We start from the raw sequence: 16,142 nt of genomic DNA, 5'->3' as shown, positions 1-16,142 counted from the left end.
ACTTGTCCTATTCTTTTACTTCAAAGAGCCTTGATCTTCATCCACTCCGTAGTACCCAGGCCCAAGTTCAAGCCGTTCTCCGCCCACCATCTCCTGACCTTTGTCTGGTCGCCAAGAGAATCTTCCAGCGCCTCTTCCACATCCATGGTCTTGTATTCCACCCTCCTGCCCTTCTTCCCATTCATCCCCGGCAGCTCCCCATGAGCATACTTCCTCCACCACTCCAGCACATGAATATGCGCATGATACGTCGCCTCCATCAAGATCTGATTATCAAACTCCAGCTTGTCATCCCCCCTCAGCCGCCTCCAACACTCCAGCACCTCCACCTGCCCCCACCGACTCGCCATCTTGCAAACCGCCTCGTGATGTCCCGTCGGTATACCGCTCTCTTCCCACCACCTAATCACGTCCACCATCCCCCACTGCGCCGCCCCCAGCAACGCCTTCCCCGGCTTCAGCGCCACGGCCGAGTTCTGCAGGCTCGCCTCCCTCCACCACTCCAAAACATGAATGTGCCCCTTCGAACTCGCCCCCTCAAACGCAGCCTCGCTATACTTGAGCGGCAGCCCGCTCCTCCTCCACCACTCCAGCACGTGCACGAACCCCCTCATCGACGCCTTATCCACCGCCTCGCAATCATACTGCTTCTCCAAAAAGCTCGGGCTTTTCCTCCACCACTCCAAAATATCCGTCCTCCCATAGTAAGCCGACGCCTTTGTCGGTATCGTCTTTCCGTCAAAACACTTGAACAAATGAGGTGAATTCCCCTCGATCCAAGTCAAGACCCCCGTCAAGGAAAACTTGAAGATGAGGTGCACAGCCAACGCGCTCAAATCACAAAATCCCGCCGGAGCCTTTGCCAGCTTCCTACAGATCTCCTCCGTATCCGCGCCCAGAAGCGTCCACTCCAACTCATGCATAAAAACGCCCACCAGATCCCCCTTATCCCTCGGCTCCCTCCTCCACCCCTCCCCCGTGGGCACCTCGAGGGTAGTATAAACCCCCAAACTCGTCGCCAACTCCCAATCCCCCAAAAACTCAAAAATCATACTCCACAGCTCCGGAGGAAGCTGGCTCCTTGCCTTCTTCTGTTTCCCCTTCTTCACCACCACCACCGGCAAACTACCACCCCCAACATCAACATTAAACCCCACCTTCAACAAATCCGCCTGGTTCTTGATGATCCCAAGCAGCTCGTTAAACCCCTCCCACTCCACCACCCTCTTCCCACTTCCATCCCCGGCATACGACCACAACACCGGCGGCAGCACCCTCACCCACCCCCACTTCCGATGCAGCTTCCCCATCTGCCGCCTCGTAACCGGGCTCTCCCACATCTGCTTCGTCATCCCGGGCACCATCAGCACCCTCTTACTCGCGTCCCACCCCCTCAGCACCTGCAACAATAAATTGTCCGCAATTCCCACCATCATCTTCGCCAGTGTATCAGCATCTATCGGTGCCAACACCAGCAAATCCGCCCATTCGATCAGTTCCGAAGCTTGCTGCTCATTCGTGGCAAGGGAGGCGGGTTTGTTTTGGTGAACCATGATCTCCTGCGCCAACCGATGCGTCAAATCGTCGACGATGGCGCGGGTGGTGATTTGGGTTTCTTTGGAGAGTCGGACGGCGATGGTCTGGGCGTAGGCCACGTCGCGGGGGCCGTTGGAGGCGACGAGCAGGTGGAGGGAGCGGGGGCGGGGGTTGAGGTCTGCGATGATGGGGGTGTCGTCGAGGTGGTGGTGGTGTCCCAAGCGGCGGGAGGTGTAGTAAGGGGACGGGGAGGGGGTGGAGGGGTAGGCTTCGGACATTTTGACCGTCTGTCTCTGTTCGTCGACTGTGATCAATCCCCCTTGTGATGTCCCAATCCCAAATCGAGTAAATAAACCTCCCTCCTCCTCCTTCTCCTGTGGAAAGTTGAATTTGTTCTTGGCGAACTGTTCCCCAGACCTGGGTTCTGTCGTTCTGCGCTTTCCGTTCGAATACAATTTCCTCTCTCTCTCTCTCTCTCTTCTCTCTCTCTCTCTCTCTCTCTCTCTCTCTCTCTCTCTCTCTCTCTCTCTCTCTCTCCTCTCTCTCTCTCTCTCTCTCTCTCTCTCTCTCTCTCTCTCTCTCTCTCTCTCTCTCTCTCTCTCTCTGGTCCCAAGTTGGAAATAACTTTGTCGGCTGCAGTTGATCAAACGTAATAATCGTCGGCCTGAACAAACATCCTCTTGTTCAACACAAAAACCTCTTGTCAATAAACAAACAAATCTTTCAAAAAGTCGAAAAAGTGAAATCAGCGCTGGGATGGGATGGAATTCTTAAACCTGACGTCTATCTTACCCCATCACCACTCAACAGGGATCTCCCAAAAAACCAATCATATTCATCCAAGTGGGGTATACCCCAGATAAATAAGTGGGGTCACTGAGGCGAAAACCCCCATCGGGACGGCTTGGCTCTTTCTTTCCAGGTGGTGACATAACCAACCCCCACCTAGCCTACAAAGTAATCGAAGACACCAGACAAATCAAAAAGCGGCACTAACACAAAAACCATCGATTTTAACCTACAATATATCATCTATATCACTACCAAACCCCCTGAAGATTTTCAATAGAAGTACTTCCAAAAGCCTTTGATAATTGATCTTATTTTCGACTTTATAATGCTAGTATTTGGGGAGAAAGTTGTGTATTAAAGGTGCTCTGTAGTTATTTGCATGTCTCGATTAATTTTTGGGCCGGTTGTCCTCCACCTGCCTACACTTCCCCAGCCGGTGTCTTTGCTCCGGGACGCAGGGGCCCTACCAAACAATACATGTTAAACTTTAGGGCCTGCCTCAAGACTCTTCATAAAGCTCAAACCTTCATGAAATCTATGATCCCATGAAACCCTCGCAGCAAAGTATATTCCTACCTTCCCCGATCCAGCCATGGCCTCATCAATATGCTCATCCATTGCCCGATCCCGAAGCCTGACCATAGCTGCCTAGTCTACCACAAGAACCCCCCAATCTCGGACCTCCTTCCCACTATCAACTGGCCCTCTGTCCGTCTAGCTGCCTACATAATTTTTCCCCTCTTTCCCGCTCATTCACGTGCTCCCACATTGATTACCTCCCCTACTCCATGTCAACACATCACCCATCACAACCCTCACAATCACTGGCCAAAAGCTGCAACCTCAAACATAAAAAACAAATCAAAACTTTTTTTTTCATCAACTCACGCTGATGAATACTCTCTCAAACCGCTATTTTCCCTCCCCCACAAACCCTCCAACCCACGCTTTCAACAACCTCCCCAAACACACTATATTCACACCACCTCTCACTTACAAAACTCCCTTGCCGTTAATCTCTCCAACCTTCAGATAGACTTCTTCCTACTCCTATCATCCTTCAGACCCTTAGACCCAGCAGGCCCTGCAACCCCCAACCCATAAGAAACCTTCTCCCCCATGCTAGCTATCTTCCCAATCCAGCTCTTGCTCTTAGTAAGCTTTGGCCGACAAGACCTGCTCCCCTCCTTCGCCTCGGCCGCCTTCCGCTTATTCTTATCCTCAGCGTTCTTGACAGCCTCTTCCTCCTCATCCCCCCCAACAGTTTCCTCAATCTTCCGGTTCGGCACCCCTACCCTCCCATGATAGGCAGCCTGATCCCATCTGGCCATCTCATCATCGCCCCCCTCCAATAAACCCAACAACCCAGGCGGACAAGGCGTGTCCTTCGCCTCCATCTCGGGCGGCGCAATCCTTGGTGTATACGTTTCAGGGGCCTGCCAAAAACCCTCCTTTCCCTCCTGCTCTCCACCCCCCTCTCCTTCATTCCGCTCCCCGCTCCCGCTCCCCTCCTTATCCTTCCTCCTCGGGCTCAGCTTCAACGAATCCAACAACCCCTCCACCGCCTTCCTTCCCTCCCTCTCCTTCCTTCTCTCCTCCTTCTCCCTCTTCTTCTCCTCTCGCCTCGCCTTGCCCTCCACCACCAAATTCTTCTTCATCGCCTCAAAACCAGACACCTCATTCGTGTACCCCCCCTTCCTCGAAATCGCCGCCAGCCTCTTCCACAACTTGTGACAAATCCCCTCCCCAATCACCGGCGCGCGCACCAACTTCTGACACTCCTCTGTCCCCTCCTTCTCGTCCAAATTCCCCAGCTTCAGCAGGTCCGTCCATGTCTTTTCGCACTTGATGGTGATGTGCTCCCTCTCTTCCTCGGACAGCTCCTCGTCTTCTTCAAACACGACAGAGTGGATGAATGCTCGTGCGCGCTCGACGGGGAGAAGTTTCTGGAAGGCGGGTGTCTGTTCAATGGGCATGGAACCCGAGGGGGTTGGGGGAAGGGACGAGGATCTGCTGCCAGACATGGTGGTGACGTAGAAGTGGTTGTTGGTGTGGGAATGCTCGGTGGAGTAGTAGTGGTGGTGGTGGTGAGGTGTGGAGAAGGGGCTTGGGTGGCTGTCGTTGGAGGGCGTGATGATATTCTGTTGTTGTTCTAGGTAAAGGTAAGGCGAGAGTGGAATGGTGCAAGAGTCGGATAGCTGGGTGGTTGTGTTGAAATGTGCTGCTAGCTGTAGGCTGGAACAAGAGAGGGTGTCGTCAGAGAGTCTCCAGATAAGTTGGCTGCTGGTGGTGGTGGTGGTGGAGGAAGATCGTCGGCTGGTGGGTCGAGAGTGAGGCAACGACCGAGGGGGAGGAGGAGAAGTTGGATCTCGGTGTTGGTGGGAGGATGAAGATGCAAAAGATGTGCTCGGTGGTGGTGAGGGTTGTGGTTGCTGCTCGGTAAACGCAGATAACAAAATTGACTTTATGAATATTTTCTTGAAAGGCTTCTTGATGAGCTGTCTGGTTCGTGCTCTTCTGTGGCCTGACAGAAAAGCCCAGCTTTGGTTTGGGGTAGAAGCCATCGTTTTCAAAGCGTGCGGTGGTCTGAGCCGGCGGCTGGACGAGGGGAGACAGCAGTGGTTTCCGCTGGGTCTGTTCCGCTCTTGCTAGTGTCCCGACCGAGGGTGAGGGGACTGATGGATGAGGAAGGCGTGTGGTGGTGAGCTGGTACCTATGGAAGCAACGGCGACCGAGAACATGCCGGTATTATAGCAACAGTCCCGCAGTCTCATACGAGTGCTGGGCTGCCCCGTCCCTGTTTGCTTCCAATGCCCTTTCATGCTGACTTCTTCTGTTTTCCGACATTTCCATGCTCTCTATGTCGTGGTTTGCCTCCATAGTGAGTGTCTGGAGGTGAGGTCAAAAGAGCCGATTAGATCGGGGTCTGAAGAGATGATGTGCATGAGCAGGGCGGTAGGGCTGACAGTGCCTTTACACTTACTTGGGTTCTGGCCCCCCTGCAAGGGAATCGCACCCGAATGGTTGAGGATTGTGCATGATGGGCCAGATTGCATGCCCCGGTGCCTTTCGAGACGGCTCCCAGCAGCTGCGAGCTGCAATGTCTCTTGCGGAAGCTTGTTCCGACGGAAGTCGGCCGGGGAAGGCAGCTGTCCTTCCGGGACCGGCCACAGATGCCAAAGGCCGAGACTGACTGGTTTTTCCTTCTCCCACAGCGACTGAGAAGTGAAGAAACCCACCATGACAAAGACTGTCCGGATGGAAACTTGCACGATTTGTGAAAACTGACACAACTCCAGCTCTGGTCCCAGATTCTAATCAAACATGTGATGTAAGTGGGTACAGGCATGATTTCTGTTATGGAGACAGGTACAACCTGGGGGAGAGAGCAATCGGGCTGTTGCCAAAGTCGATTTGCTTCTTGGTCCCACCTGCCAACCCAGATACCTACCTAGGTCGTGAACGGTAAGAGATATAGGCCTTCGCCTGTCTGTTCTAAGACACGCGGTCAATGTGAAACGTTGCGAGCTACACCTAACCCTGATGAAGGCATGATGAAGCCCTGATCCTGTTGCCAGAACGAGGCCGGCAAGTAGACCATACTAAAATAAAATAATCAGTCAAGACTTTTCTTGGGCTCCAAAAAACCATGGGATTGTGGGATGAGAAAGTTGATTTGCCCCTGGAGACCAAAGTAATTCGTTCATTTTTCATCACACCAAACAACATCAACAAGAGGCTATGATCTCCAAGTGATCGAGGTGGTGTCGTGCCCTATACACCTTATCTATTCCACTTCCGGACCTCCGTGAAAAGTAGCCGAGTCAAAACACTGCTCGTTTCGATAAAAGGGCAATTCCATCGCACTCAGGGCTGCCTTGTCTTTTCTTCTCTTGGGTGGCCTTCTTTTTGGTTTCTTTCAAGGTCGTGAAAATAATGCGCCCAAAGACAGAAGCTGAATGCGAACGGGCATTCTCCATTTCCATAATCATCACAACGGGTATTGTACCCTAGTAAAAAGAAAAAAAAACCTCATCATGTATAACAACAAAAAAAAAAGTAATCAGGCAAACTTGGCCGGATTAGTGGGTATCATCCTCCTCAGCACATCAATCTGCCTCGCCTGCCCCTTGTTCTTCAGGTCTGCCACCCCTCGCTTGTCTATCCTCCTCATTCCGTTGGAATAGATGACTGTGAAATCGGGGATGACCTCGCCGGCTGGGACTTCGGTGTGGGGGGTTAGGGTGCAATGCTGGTTTGCCTGTCAGCATCTCCTTTGTGTCTACCTGTGGGAAGATGAAACAAACCTTTCCTATTACCGCGCCCGCCCCAACTTTTGAGCCAACTCCAACTGTGGTTCCCTCCCCGATGATGGTATTACCAGCTTCGATGGAGGCGGCCACTTCGACCGTCGCGTAGTCTCCGAGGGTCACGGCTTGTTCGGTTACTTTGCCCGATGTTCCGATGGCACCGATCATGGTGCGCTCGTGAACCACACAGCGACGGCCAATGGTGATGCGCCCGGCGAGAGAGTCGAGTTTGGCGCGGGGATGGATGACGGACTCGGAAGAGATGGTGATGAGGTTTGTACCGGTGAGGAGGGCCGATTCAGCGATGGTGATGGAGGAGGAGAAGTGGACTGGTGGTTTAGGGCCTGCTGAGACGGCGGGGAGGATGGAGTGGCGTTTGGAAGACATCTTTGCTAAAAGTCGAGAGTTTTGTTTTGTGATGATGTTTGGTGGTGTTGATCACTGGCTAAGGCTGACACTGCTAGATTGTCGAGAGCTTGGGCGCATGGCACAGTATACGTAGTTGCAAGGAAGGGAGTGGTAGCTGGACAAAAACAATATAGCATTGACTGATAACTAGAGCCACACGCAGCTCCTCGTCCCGAGGGCGTTGTGGGCGGACGGTCGAGGCTGGAGCGCAAGGTTGACGATGGTTTGTCGAGACAAAGAAATGGTGTTGTTCAGGGAACTTTTTGTTGAAGCTCTCGGAGCTCTTCAGCGAACAGCTTCCCCCACACTGCGTCAGCGATCTTGGCAACTCTCGCCACAGGCGGCCCAAGTGCCTGCCCGCCACATCCCGGTAAATTTCAGCCAATCATCGACGTTGCGAAACCAAATCTCAAAGAAGCCGCTCACAATCGCTCAATTGAGCCACAGGCCAACCTCAACCTCCCTCGTCGTGGTCGTCCCCAGGAACGAACGAACCCCTCGACGACCTCTTCTCCCTCTTCTCAACCCACCACCCCCCCGGCCCCGGCCCACTGGCATTCCGCCTCCCTCTGTCTCTGCCGAGCAGAGACACGAATATATACCAACATGTTGTCCCGCACTGCTGCGCCCACCAAGGCGTCGGCCAAGACCCTTACAAACGCTGTCGCGGCCGCCACGACGCAACAACAATGCCGTTCGTTCGCTACCGTCCAGGACGGCGCTGCCCCTAGCCGTACCTATGGTGGCCTTCGCGACCAGGACCGCATCTTCCAGAACCTCTACGGCCGCTTCCCCCCCGACCTCAAGAGCGCCAAGAAGATGGGCGACTGGCACAAGACCAAGGAGATCCTCCTCAAGGGCCACGACTGGATCATTGGCGAGATCAAGGCCTCCGGCCTCCGCGGACGTGGTGGTGCTGGTTTCCCCTCGGGTCTGAAATGGGTGCGTTTGGAGCTTTGGACGACAGAAGACGTAAGCTTACTAACGCTGTTATGCAGTCGTTCATGAACTTCAAGGACTGGGACAAGGACAACAAACCGAGATACCTGGTTGTCAACGCCGATGAGGGTGAGCCGGGAACCTGCAAGGATCGCGAGATTATGCGCAAGGACCCCCACAAGCTGGTGGAGGGCTGCTTGGTCGCTGGCCGTGCCATGAACGCTTCGGCTGCTTACATCTACATTCGTGGAGAGTTTATCCACGAGGCTGCCGTTCTCCAAAACGCCATCAACGAGGCTTATGCCGACGGTCTTATTGGCAAGAACGCCTGCGGTTCCGGTTATGACTTTGATGTCTACGTTCACCGTGGTGGCGGTGCCTACGTCTGCGGTGAGGAGACCAGCTTGATCGAGTCTCTTGAGGGCAAGCCTGGCAAGCCCCGCTTGAAGCCTCCTTTCCCTGCCGCTGTCGGTCTTTTCGGTTGCCCTTCCACTGTTGCCAACGTCGAGACTGTTGCTGTTGCCCCTACCATCTGCCGTCGCGGTGGCAGCTGGTTCGCCGGCTTCGGCCGTGAGCGCAACCAGGGCACCAAGCTCTTCTGCATCAGCGGTCACGTCAACAACCCCTGCACAGTCGAGGAGGAGATGAGCATTCCTCTCCGGGAGCTTATTGACAAGCACTGCGGCGGTGTCCGTGGCGGCTGGGACAACCTCCTGGCTGTCATCCCCGGTGGTTCTTCCACCCCTATCCTGCCTAAGCACGTCTGCGACGACCAGCTCATGGATTTCGATGCCCTGAAGGACAGCCAGTCCGGTCTCGGCACCGCTGCTGTCATCGTCATGGACAAGAGCACCGATGTTGTCCGCGCCATCTCCCGTCTCAGCCACTTCTACCGCCACGAGTCTTGCGGCCAGTGCACCCCTTGCCGTGAAGGCAGCAAGTGGACCGAGCAGATCATGCAAAGATTCGAGAAGGGCCAGGGTCGCGAGCGTGAGATTGACATGTTGCAGGAGCTGACCAAGCAGGTGGAGGGTCACACCATTTGCGGTATGTTTCTTCCCTTCTCCTGATTGATAAATAACTACTTTTTGCTGACCCAATTCTTAGCTTTGGGTGAGGCTTTTGCCTGGCCTATCCAGGGTCTTATCCGCCACTTCAGGCCAGAGCTTGAGGCGCGCATGCAAAAGTTTGCTCAGGAGAACGGTGGCGAGGCGCTTGCTGGTGGGTGGAAGCGTGACTCTAGGGAGAAGGGTGTGCTTGTCTCTCCTGGTATGTAAGGGTATAGAGTGTACAGCTCGTGGGAGGCCTTAGATAAAAGGAGGCATGAAGTTTGGAATTGAGAGAGAATTTGTTGCAGCCATTGTGTACATGTGCATCATTCTCTCGCTGGGCGGTGTTGTATTTACTTGAAGATTAGGGGGCATATGGAAGGCAACGAATACATGTGGTGTTTGAACATTTGCGTGTGTTTATCCCTTGCCACAGGAGTCAGGGGCTGATTCGAGGGAGCTGAACGGATGCGCGCTAGGAGATGCACCAACCATAAACAGCAAAAACCAGCCACCCAATGGAGCGACATTTGTGCCTGAAACCCGACAGCTCATCTCACGATTTGTCGATTTTGTTTTTCACCGACGCGATTCTTGAGACCCGAGCATCTTTTCATCTCAACTTTACTTTTGATACCGACTTTAAGACGACCGTTTAGTTCTTGCAAGGACACGCATACTTCTCATGAGTGAACAGCTTGCCCGACCCATCTCGCCCTCGTAAAAAGATACACCGCCAAGACATTGAATCACCCACACTTCACGTCTCACTCTCACCACCATCAGAGCAACATCTCACAACAACCACGTCCAAAACAAGCCATCACAATATTCACGCGACACAACACAACCGATTCTTACCGCCCACCCTCGTGACGATCCCCTCCCTTCCCTCAAAATGTCACAAAACACCTTCCACCAATTCATCAAATTCTCCACCGACGCCTACGGCCTAGAACGCACCCTCCGCTTCCTCCAATCCCTCACCCAGCTTTTAATTTCTTACCCCTCCCTCCCCCTGGCCCTCCTCCCCTTCCTCGGCTTCCCCGCCGAGAAAATCCCCCGCACCCTCTCCCCTCGAAAGAAACTCACCCTCACCGAACTCAAATCCCGGCTCTCCCTGGGGCGGCGCTACTTCCGCCTCTTCCGCTTCCTAGAGTCCTTCTCCCAAGCCTTTGATAAATACATCGAGGCCTCGGCAAAGTCGAAAGCGGAAGGGAAGCCACCATCCTCGGGCGCAGAAAAGGCCAAAGCCGGGCTGGCAGTCGGCCTCCTCCTAGGCGGCGTCGGCATCGAGAAATGGCTAGAGATACTGAGCAAATCCTTCAACGGGGTCTATTACTGTGCTGAGACGGCCACGTTCGTTGACGAGCTCAAGGTCGACGGGCTGGGGGTCTGGGGCAGGGAGCTTGCAAGGAAGGTGATGAAGGAAGGGAACAGGATGTGGTTTTTTGCGTTGATTCTGGCTGTTCTCGCCGGGGGTTGGAAGGTCGGCAGGTTGGGGGCCGAGATTGCGCAGACGAGGAGGGAGGTGAGGCATCTTGAGAAGGAGGTGAGGAGGGAAAGAGGTGCCGCAGGGCCAACGCTGGTGAAGCCCCCTCCTCCCCAGACGAGTAGCAGGTCGAAGGGGGGGCACGGGGGGTGGGAGGAGCAGCAGCAGCAGTGGAGGGAGCAGGAGACGAGGTTGGAGCGGGTGAGGGTTGGGGAGGAAAAGTTGGAGGAGTTACGGACAAAGTTGGACAAGTTGTTGGACACGAGGTATAAGGCGGGGAGGCGGGCGGTGGCGGATGCGTTGGATATGGCTGTGCCGGGGAAGGCGGTGGGGTGGGTGCCGTTTTCGACGGGGGTGGTGTCGGCGTTGATGTTGGCGAGTACGTGGTTGACGGGGTTGGAGGTTTGGGAGAAGTGCGGGGAGAGTGTTGCCAAGTCGGAGGCGAAGGGGGAGGCGAAGGCTAAGCCCAAGAGTGAGTGAGTGAGTGGAGGTGGTGGAAGGGATGATGTATCTATATATATATATATATATATAAATGTGGGCAGCGTAATCACAGGGAGGTCACAAGGGGGTGGTAGCATAAAGCAGCAGGATACAGACATCATGGTCGAACATAATCAAGCACCAAAACTTTCAAACAGCCATCATCACCCTCAACCCCAATATTTCTTTGCAAAGATACCACAACCCAACCACAACCCCCACCCCCACCCCAACATTCCTCAACGCCCCCAATATATACCTCCTCGCCAACCTCCTCTCATGCCCAACCCACCCCTTGGCAGCATTAACATGAGGAAACTCCTCCTTCGGAACCTCCTTTTCCAAAAACTCGCAAAGCCGCCCCCACCCATCCTCCACGCTCCACTCCAGCAGCCTCTCCTTGGGTACCAACCCTCGAACCATGGCGTAATGTTCCCTAGCCACCCACCTCCCATTTCCTTTGACACCCCTTTCCACATTCCCGTCCAAACACCTAAACAAACCGGGCCACATGAAACGGAGATAGACGTGCCAGCTCCAGAAACAGGGTCCCGAAGTCCAGGACATGAGCCAGAGGTGCCAGAGGGACTCGCCGCGGGCGATGGTGGTGGAGATGCTGTTGTGCCAGGCGTCTTCGTCCGGGCGGTGGTTGAGGATTACTTTTGCGGAGGGGTAGGCTTGGATGAGCTCGGCGGCGAAGACGGAGGCGGCGGCATCGGTGAGGGCGGTGGAGTGGCCGATGAGGGGGTCAAAGTCGAGGGGGGTGAAGGTTGTGCGGCCGGAAGGGGGGCCGAACCATTTCTTGCGGCAGAGCTTGACCCATTCTTGGGCGTAGTTCGGTTCTTCGTAGATGATGTCCCAGCCGTGGTAGGTGTGGTCGTAGCCGAGGGTGAGGAGGGCGTGCTGGAGGGATTCGGTGCCGCTTCTGGGGAGGCCGACGCAGATTACTTCTAGGGGTTTTGTGCGGATGCGAGGGGGGGGAGGGGGGAGGGCGTAGATGTAGTTTTCGAGGATGTACCAGATTGGGCTGCTTAGGGGTACCATGTTGGTGGCGGTAATGAACTGGGAGATGGTGGGATTTGAGAATAATGGGTAGGAGGAGCGGGGTGCTCAGGATATATGAGAGAGGAAATGTGGCTGTGAGGATCATGAGGTGTGAGAATGTGGTTGGACGAGTCGGTCTTGAGTTTCTGGCTGGCCAATCGTTTCTCGCGGATATGGTACTTTTGATGATGGTTGTATCATTGTATTGTGTTGGTGCTGACTGCCTGCCAAGTTGGTTGGGTAGATCAGTCACAATCAAATATGTAAGCAGGAACATGTTCCTTGCATAGATACCTTATGGTATCTCGATGCTTTTTGGAATCAAGAACTCGAAACTCACTGCCCATCTTCTACAACATACATCAGACTTATCCCCATCACCGGCGCCAACCCTCCCCCGTGTACCATCGGCGCGTGCTTCGTAAAGTCATAGTTCGCCTCGACAGTCCACTCGTCTCCCTTCTCGATCCGGCCTGGGAGGGTGCAAGTGCTGATACTGGAGATGTGAAGACCCTGTCTCGGAGGAGTGGAAAGCTCCTCGTCACCATCATCATAATCAGGCACTGTCCCCTTGTCTTTTCCCTTTTTCTTCCCCCTGCTCTTCCCTTTCCCTAGAGCTCTCCACTGCCTTCTATCAACACGACCATCATCTCTATACCCGTAGCCTCCTGAATGACCTTCGTCAGAGATATACCCCTCCGTCTCCCCATACTTCGCCCTCCCATCACAAACAACCCCCCCATTCCTCCTCACCTCCAACCCCGTCCCCCCATCGTGGACATGCCCTACGACATACACAATATCCCCACTTATATCACTCCTCCAAGCCGGCTCCATCTCCAGACTAAACCTCTCCCCTACCCCCCTCGGCACCGTGACAGCTCCCGCATCAGGCGAGCAAGTCCCGTCTACATCCAGCCATACCGGCGTGACCTTCTTCATCCCAGCCTCAACAGACAGATCGGACAGAGGAACAAACTCATAATCAACCGCAATGACCGCTTCCTGTGTGATGTGGGCTGTGTTCATCAGTTCAGGCAAGAGGAACAACAGATCGTGGGGGTTGATGTAATACCCCGCGGATACCGTCCCATCAAGCGAGATCTTTGCCTCGGTCCTCTCATTCCCGCTCGCGAATACGATTTCTGCTCCGTCTGGGCAGGTGGTGGAGGACTGGACTAGGTTCATGATTGCTACGTGGTGCAGCCAGAGGGAGGTGTTTGTGTTGGCAGTTGTGCCGTTGGGGTACTGGAGGGTGGCTTTGATGGCGGTGAGGTAGCAGTCGTAGCATGGGGGGTTGGTGCGGAAGTAGGTTTTGAAATGGCCGTTGTTCTCGTGAGATGGGGGGGTGGTGAAGGGGCCGTAGGAGATTCGGAGGCGTTCAGACTCCAGCTCAGGGAAGAATCGTGGTTCGAGAGAAGAGACGTCGTAGCAGTAATCCCCAGCTTAGGTGTGGAGATTAGCGGTTGTTTGAAATTTGTGAAGTGAGGGCACTTACTGCATGGTTGATAATGATATGGCTCAGGATCACGGGCTACCAGGGCTGTGGTGGTTGCCGCCCATAGTAGTGTTTGCGTATGCCACGATGCCTTCATTCTGACGATAACCACACATCAGAAAACAACAGCATTGCAGGAATAGACAAAAAGGTGGTGAAACGCGGTTTATATATAGTATCGTTCCTCTCTGATCTCGACGTGGTGGGTGGGTACATCAAAAGTGAGACTGGTATGCAGCCGTGGTGATATTGCTTCCCCCATGCCAACACCGAGGCGTGAGACTGAGACCTGTCTCGTCATTGTTTGTTTGAAATGCGGGACAGTTCCGGGTCCATTGTTTATGATTCCCATGCTAGGAAGAAGAAATAGCCCGCAAGTCTGATTGGGGAGATAGCTGGTCTGAGTATAAGTCCTTGTTGGCCCGGTCAGCTTTTGATATGTCCGGCCGTGGCAACCTCGAGGATATCCTTCTCGAAGCCCTCAACGGCAACAACTTGAATGCCTGCATCTTGGAGACTCTTCTTGCCCGTGTTCTCGGCGACAAAGGTCTCGGGCTCCAAAATACCGACATGGACTGTCTTGATACAACCCGCCAGCCTCTTGACTCTTTCCACACAGGGGAGGTTTCCGCTCAGCCGCTTGGAGCATGGCTCGACTGTGGTGTACAAGGCCAGGTTTGTCGGCAAGACATCTCCCAAATTCTCTTCAGAGACACCATGTTTCTCGGCCAGTTTCAAGAGACAGCACTGTTCGGCATGGGTGTTACCCGGAAGCTCCAAGGTGTAACCAGTTGCGAGGATCTCGTTGGAGGCTGTATCCACGATGACAGCACCAACCCGGTAGTTTGTGGGTTTTGGTGGTGATTTCTTGGCTTGCTCCAGCGCGAGCTGCATGTAGCCTTTGTGGTCAGCGGGCTGGATGTAGGTCATGTTGAGGCTACTGAATTGATTTTTTTTTCTGGCTGGCAAGAGAGGCTGGGAGGAGGAGATGCTCCGTGATAGCTTCCAGCTTGTCAGTGTAAGAGTGGGGAAGATACCAGGTAGCTTAGAGGGGCACCTGAGATCTAGCTTGGCAGCGGCAGATGTTACAGTGCAGATAGCATGTGCGACACCGTGTACATCCCACTACCGACAGCTGACGCGACGCGACGTGTGCTGGGAATCCATTAAACATTCCACCATCAGGAGCAGGACAACCCGAATTCAAGACATCGCAATAGTTCTTTGTCTCCCATCCCAAATTCAAAATGCCCCGCCCAAAACGCCCAGTCCTCCCCTCCGACTCCGAGTCCGACGACGAGAGAGTTGACGACCTCACCACCGACGAGCCCCCAACCATTGACCCCTATGAAGTCCTCTCCCTCGAGCGCAATGCCACCCTCGATCAAATAAAGTCTGCCTATCGAAAATCAGCCCTCAAGCACCACCCAGACAAAGCCACTCCCGAGAATCAATCCTCTGCCAAGGAAAAGTTCCACAAAGTCGCCTTCGCCTACGCCATCCTCTCCGACCCCGTCCGTCGGAAGCGCTATGATGAAACCGGCTCGACCTCTGAAGCAGTCGTAGACTCGGAAGGCTTCAGCTGGACAGAGTTCTACGCCGCACAATACCAAGATGCCATCTCCGAAGAGGCCATCGAGGCGTTCCGCGAGAAATACAAGGGGAGCGAAGAGGAGAAGGAGGATTTACTAGCGGCATACGAGGATTTTGAGGGTGATATGGACGGGGTGTATGAGAGTGTGATGCTGAGCGATGTTATCGAGGATGATGAGAGGTTCAGGAAGATAATTGACGAGGCGATCGAACAAGGGAAGGTGGAGGCTTATAAGAACTATACCAGGGAGACGAAAAAGTCACGACAGCAAAGGCAGAAGAATGCGAAGAAGGAAGAAAAGGAGGCGGATGAACTGGCGAAGGAATTGGGCGTGTATGATAAACTGAGGGGGACCGGGAAGGGGAAGAAGGGCGGGAAGAAGGAGGATGATCAGGCAGGGCTGGCAGCGCTGATTCAGAGGAATCAGAAAAATAGGATGAACATGTTTGATCAGTTGGCGGAGAAGTATGGGGCGAAGCCAGAGAAGAAAGGGAAGAAGAGGGTGGTGGAGGAGCCGGATGTCGATGAGGAGGCGTTTCAGAAGCTGCAGGCGGATATGATGAAGAAGGCCAAGAAGAGGAAGGCTTAGTTGCTTGATGCGATTCGCCAGGAAGGATGGAACATGGGAACTGGACGTCTAATGATCATCGGGTATGGGTATGCTATTCAGGACATGAGCAAGGCGTTCACATGTAGGTTATTGTATGGGAACAATCAACATCAGCCGCAGAACACTGCGATGCCTTTTTTCTTTCAACGCGGTCCTGCACACGAGACCACTTCCCCAGACTTCGGGCCGATCTCGCCAGTCCCATGACGTTGGATCTCTCATGTATGTATGTCTTGAATTTCTTTAATCAAGGAGGGCATCGTCAGTCGATCATCTGGTAGATATGCTGCGCCAGGGCAAGTGGTGGGTTGTGATTGGCCAGGTAGCGTCACCTTGGCAACCAATCTGGGCTTGGCAAATGTTGGTTTCTGGCCTGCGGCGCGCTCC

The 16,142-nt window shown here is 54.1% G+C and overlaps 10 protein-coding genes across 10 annotated transcripts; 3 read left to right on the top strand and 7 right to left on the bottom strand.

Annotated features, from left to right (window-relative positions):
• Window positions 1-20: 20 nt before the first annotated feature.
• On the bottom strand, window positions 21-1,814 carry QC761_407920 (uncharacterized protein; the record flags this gene model as incomplete). Its single annotated transcript, XM_062879073.1, has 1 exon — window positions 21-1,814. One exon carries the CDS (start codon window positions 1,812-1,814, stop codon window positions 21-23), a length of 1,794 nt encoding a protein of 597 aa, XP_062732443.1.
• Window positions 1,815-3,356: 1,542 nt separating this feature from the next.
• QC761_407930 (uncharacterized protein) lies at window positions 3,357-4,892 on the bottom strand (the record flags this gene model as incomplete). The annotated part of the gene is made up of 1 exon (XM_062879074.1): window positions 3,357-4,892. One exon carries the CDS (start codon window positions 4,890-4,892, stop codon window positions 3,357-3,359), a length of 1,536 nt encoding a protein of 511 aa, XP_062732442.1.
• A 294-nt stretch (window positions 4,893-5,186) lies between these two features.
• QC761_0068120 (uncharacterized protein) lies at window positions 5,187-5,570 on the bottom strand (the record flags this gene model as incomplete). The annotated part of the gene is made up of 2 exons (XM_062872672.1): window positions 5,187-5,254; window positions 5,312-5,570. The coding sequence occupies 2 exons, from the start codon at window positions 5,568-5,570 to the stop codon at window positions 5,187-5,189; spliced, it is 327 nt and encodes a 108-aa protein (XP_062732441.1).
• A 506-nt stretch (window positions 5,571-6,076) lies between these two features.
• QC761_407940 (uncharacterized protein) lies at window positions 6,077-7,301 on the bottom strand. Its single transcript, XM_062879075.1, has 2 exons — window positions 6,636-7,301; window positions 6,077-6,580 (listed from the first exon to the last, which is right to left on the bottom strand). The coding sequence occupies exons 1-2, from the start codon at window positions 7,023-7,025 to the stop codon at window positions 6,392-6,394; spliced, it is 579 nt and encodes a 192-aa protein (XP_062732440.1). The 5' UTR covers window positions 7,026-7,301; the 3' UTR covers window positions 6,077-6,391.
• Window positions 7,302-7,342: 41 nt separating this feature from the next.
• NDH51 (NADH dehydrogenase [ubiquinone] flavoprotein 1, mitochondrial) lies at window positions 7,343-9,262 on the top strand (the record flags this gene model as incomplete). The annotated part of the gene is made up of 3 exons (XM_062879076.1): window positions 7,343-7,988; window positions 8,045-9,032; window positions 9,093-9,262. Exons 1-3 carry the CDS (start codon window positions 7,653-7,655, stop codon window positions 9,260-9,262), a joined length of 1,494 nt encoding a protein of 497 aa, XP_062732439.1. The 5' UTR covers window positions 7,343-7,652.
• Window positions 9,263-9,932: 670 nt separating this feature from the next.
• Window positions 9,933-11,006, top strand: QC761_407960 (uncharacterized protein; the record flags this gene model as incomplete). Its single annotated transcript, XM_062879077.1, has 1 exon — window positions 9,933-11,006. One exon carries the CDS (start codon window positions 9,933-9,935, stop codon window positions 11,004-11,006), a length of 1,074 nt encoding a protein of 357 aa, XP_062732438.1.
• A 153-nt stretch (window positions 11,007-11,159) lies between these two features.
• Window positions 11,160-12,053, bottom strand: QC761_407970 (uncharacterized protein; the record flags this gene model as incomplete). Its single annotated transcript, XM_062879078.1, has 1 exon — window positions 11,160-12,053. The coding sequence occupies one exon, from the start codon at window positions 12,051-12,053 to the stop codon at window positions 11,160-11,162; it is 894 nt and encodes a 297-aa protein (XP_062732437.1).
• Window positions 12,054-12,389: 336 nt separating this feature from the next.
• Window positions 12,390-13,648, bottom strand: QC761_407975 (uncharacterized protein; the record flags this gene model as incomplete). The annotated part of the gene is made up of 2 exons (XM_062879079.1): window positions 12,390-13,498; window positions 13,552-13,648. The coding sequence occupies 2 exons, from the start codon at window positions 13,646-13,648 to the stop codon at window positions 12,390-12,392; spliced, it is 1,206 nt and encodes a 401-aa protein (XP_062732436.1).
• Window positions 13,649-13,977: 329 nt separating this feature from the next.
• Window positions 13,978-14,481, bottom strand: QC761_407980 (uncharacterized protein; the record flags this gene model as incomplete). Its single annotated transcript, XM_062879080.1, has 1 exon — window positions 13,978-14,481. One exon carries the CDS (start codon window positions 14,479-14,481, stop codon window positions 13,978-13,980), a length of 504 nt encoding a protein of 167 aa, XP_062732435.1.
• A 317-nt stretch (window positions 14,482-14,798) lies between these two features.
• On the top strand, window positions 14,799-15,734 carry QC761_407990 (uncharacterized protein; the record flags this gene model as incomplete). The annotated part of the gene is made up of 1 exon (XM_062879081.1): window positions 14,799-15,734. One exon carries the CDS (start codon window positions 14,799-14,801, stop codon window positions 15,732-15,734), a length of 936 nt encoding a protein of 311 aa, XP_062732434.1.
• Window positions 15,735-16,142: the final 408 nt, after the last annotated feature.

The sequence above is a fragment of the Podospora bellae-mahoneyi genome, chromosome 4, assembly GCF_035222275.1.
Source record: "Podospora bellae-mahoneyi strain CBS 112042 chromosome 4, whole genome shotgun sequence".
Taxonomy (NCBI): Eukaryota; Fungi; Ascomycota; class Sordariomycetes; order Sordariales; family Podosporaceae; genus Podospora; species Podospora bellae-mahoneyi.
The sequence above is the reverse complement of the archived record's forward strand: the minus strand, read 5'-3'. Positions and strand labels throughout refer to the sequence as shown.

Excerpts from the sequence above, each read along its gene's own strand:
- QC761_407940 (XM_062879075.1), bottom strand. The coding sequence starts at position 7,025 with ATGTCTTCCAAACGCCACTCCATCCTCCCCGCCGTCTCAGCAGGCCCT. Across the intron at positions 6,581-6,635 it reads CGGGCGCGGTAATAGGAAAG|CATTGCACCCTAACCCCCCA; the intron begins GTTTGTTTCATC and ends CAGGCAAACCAG.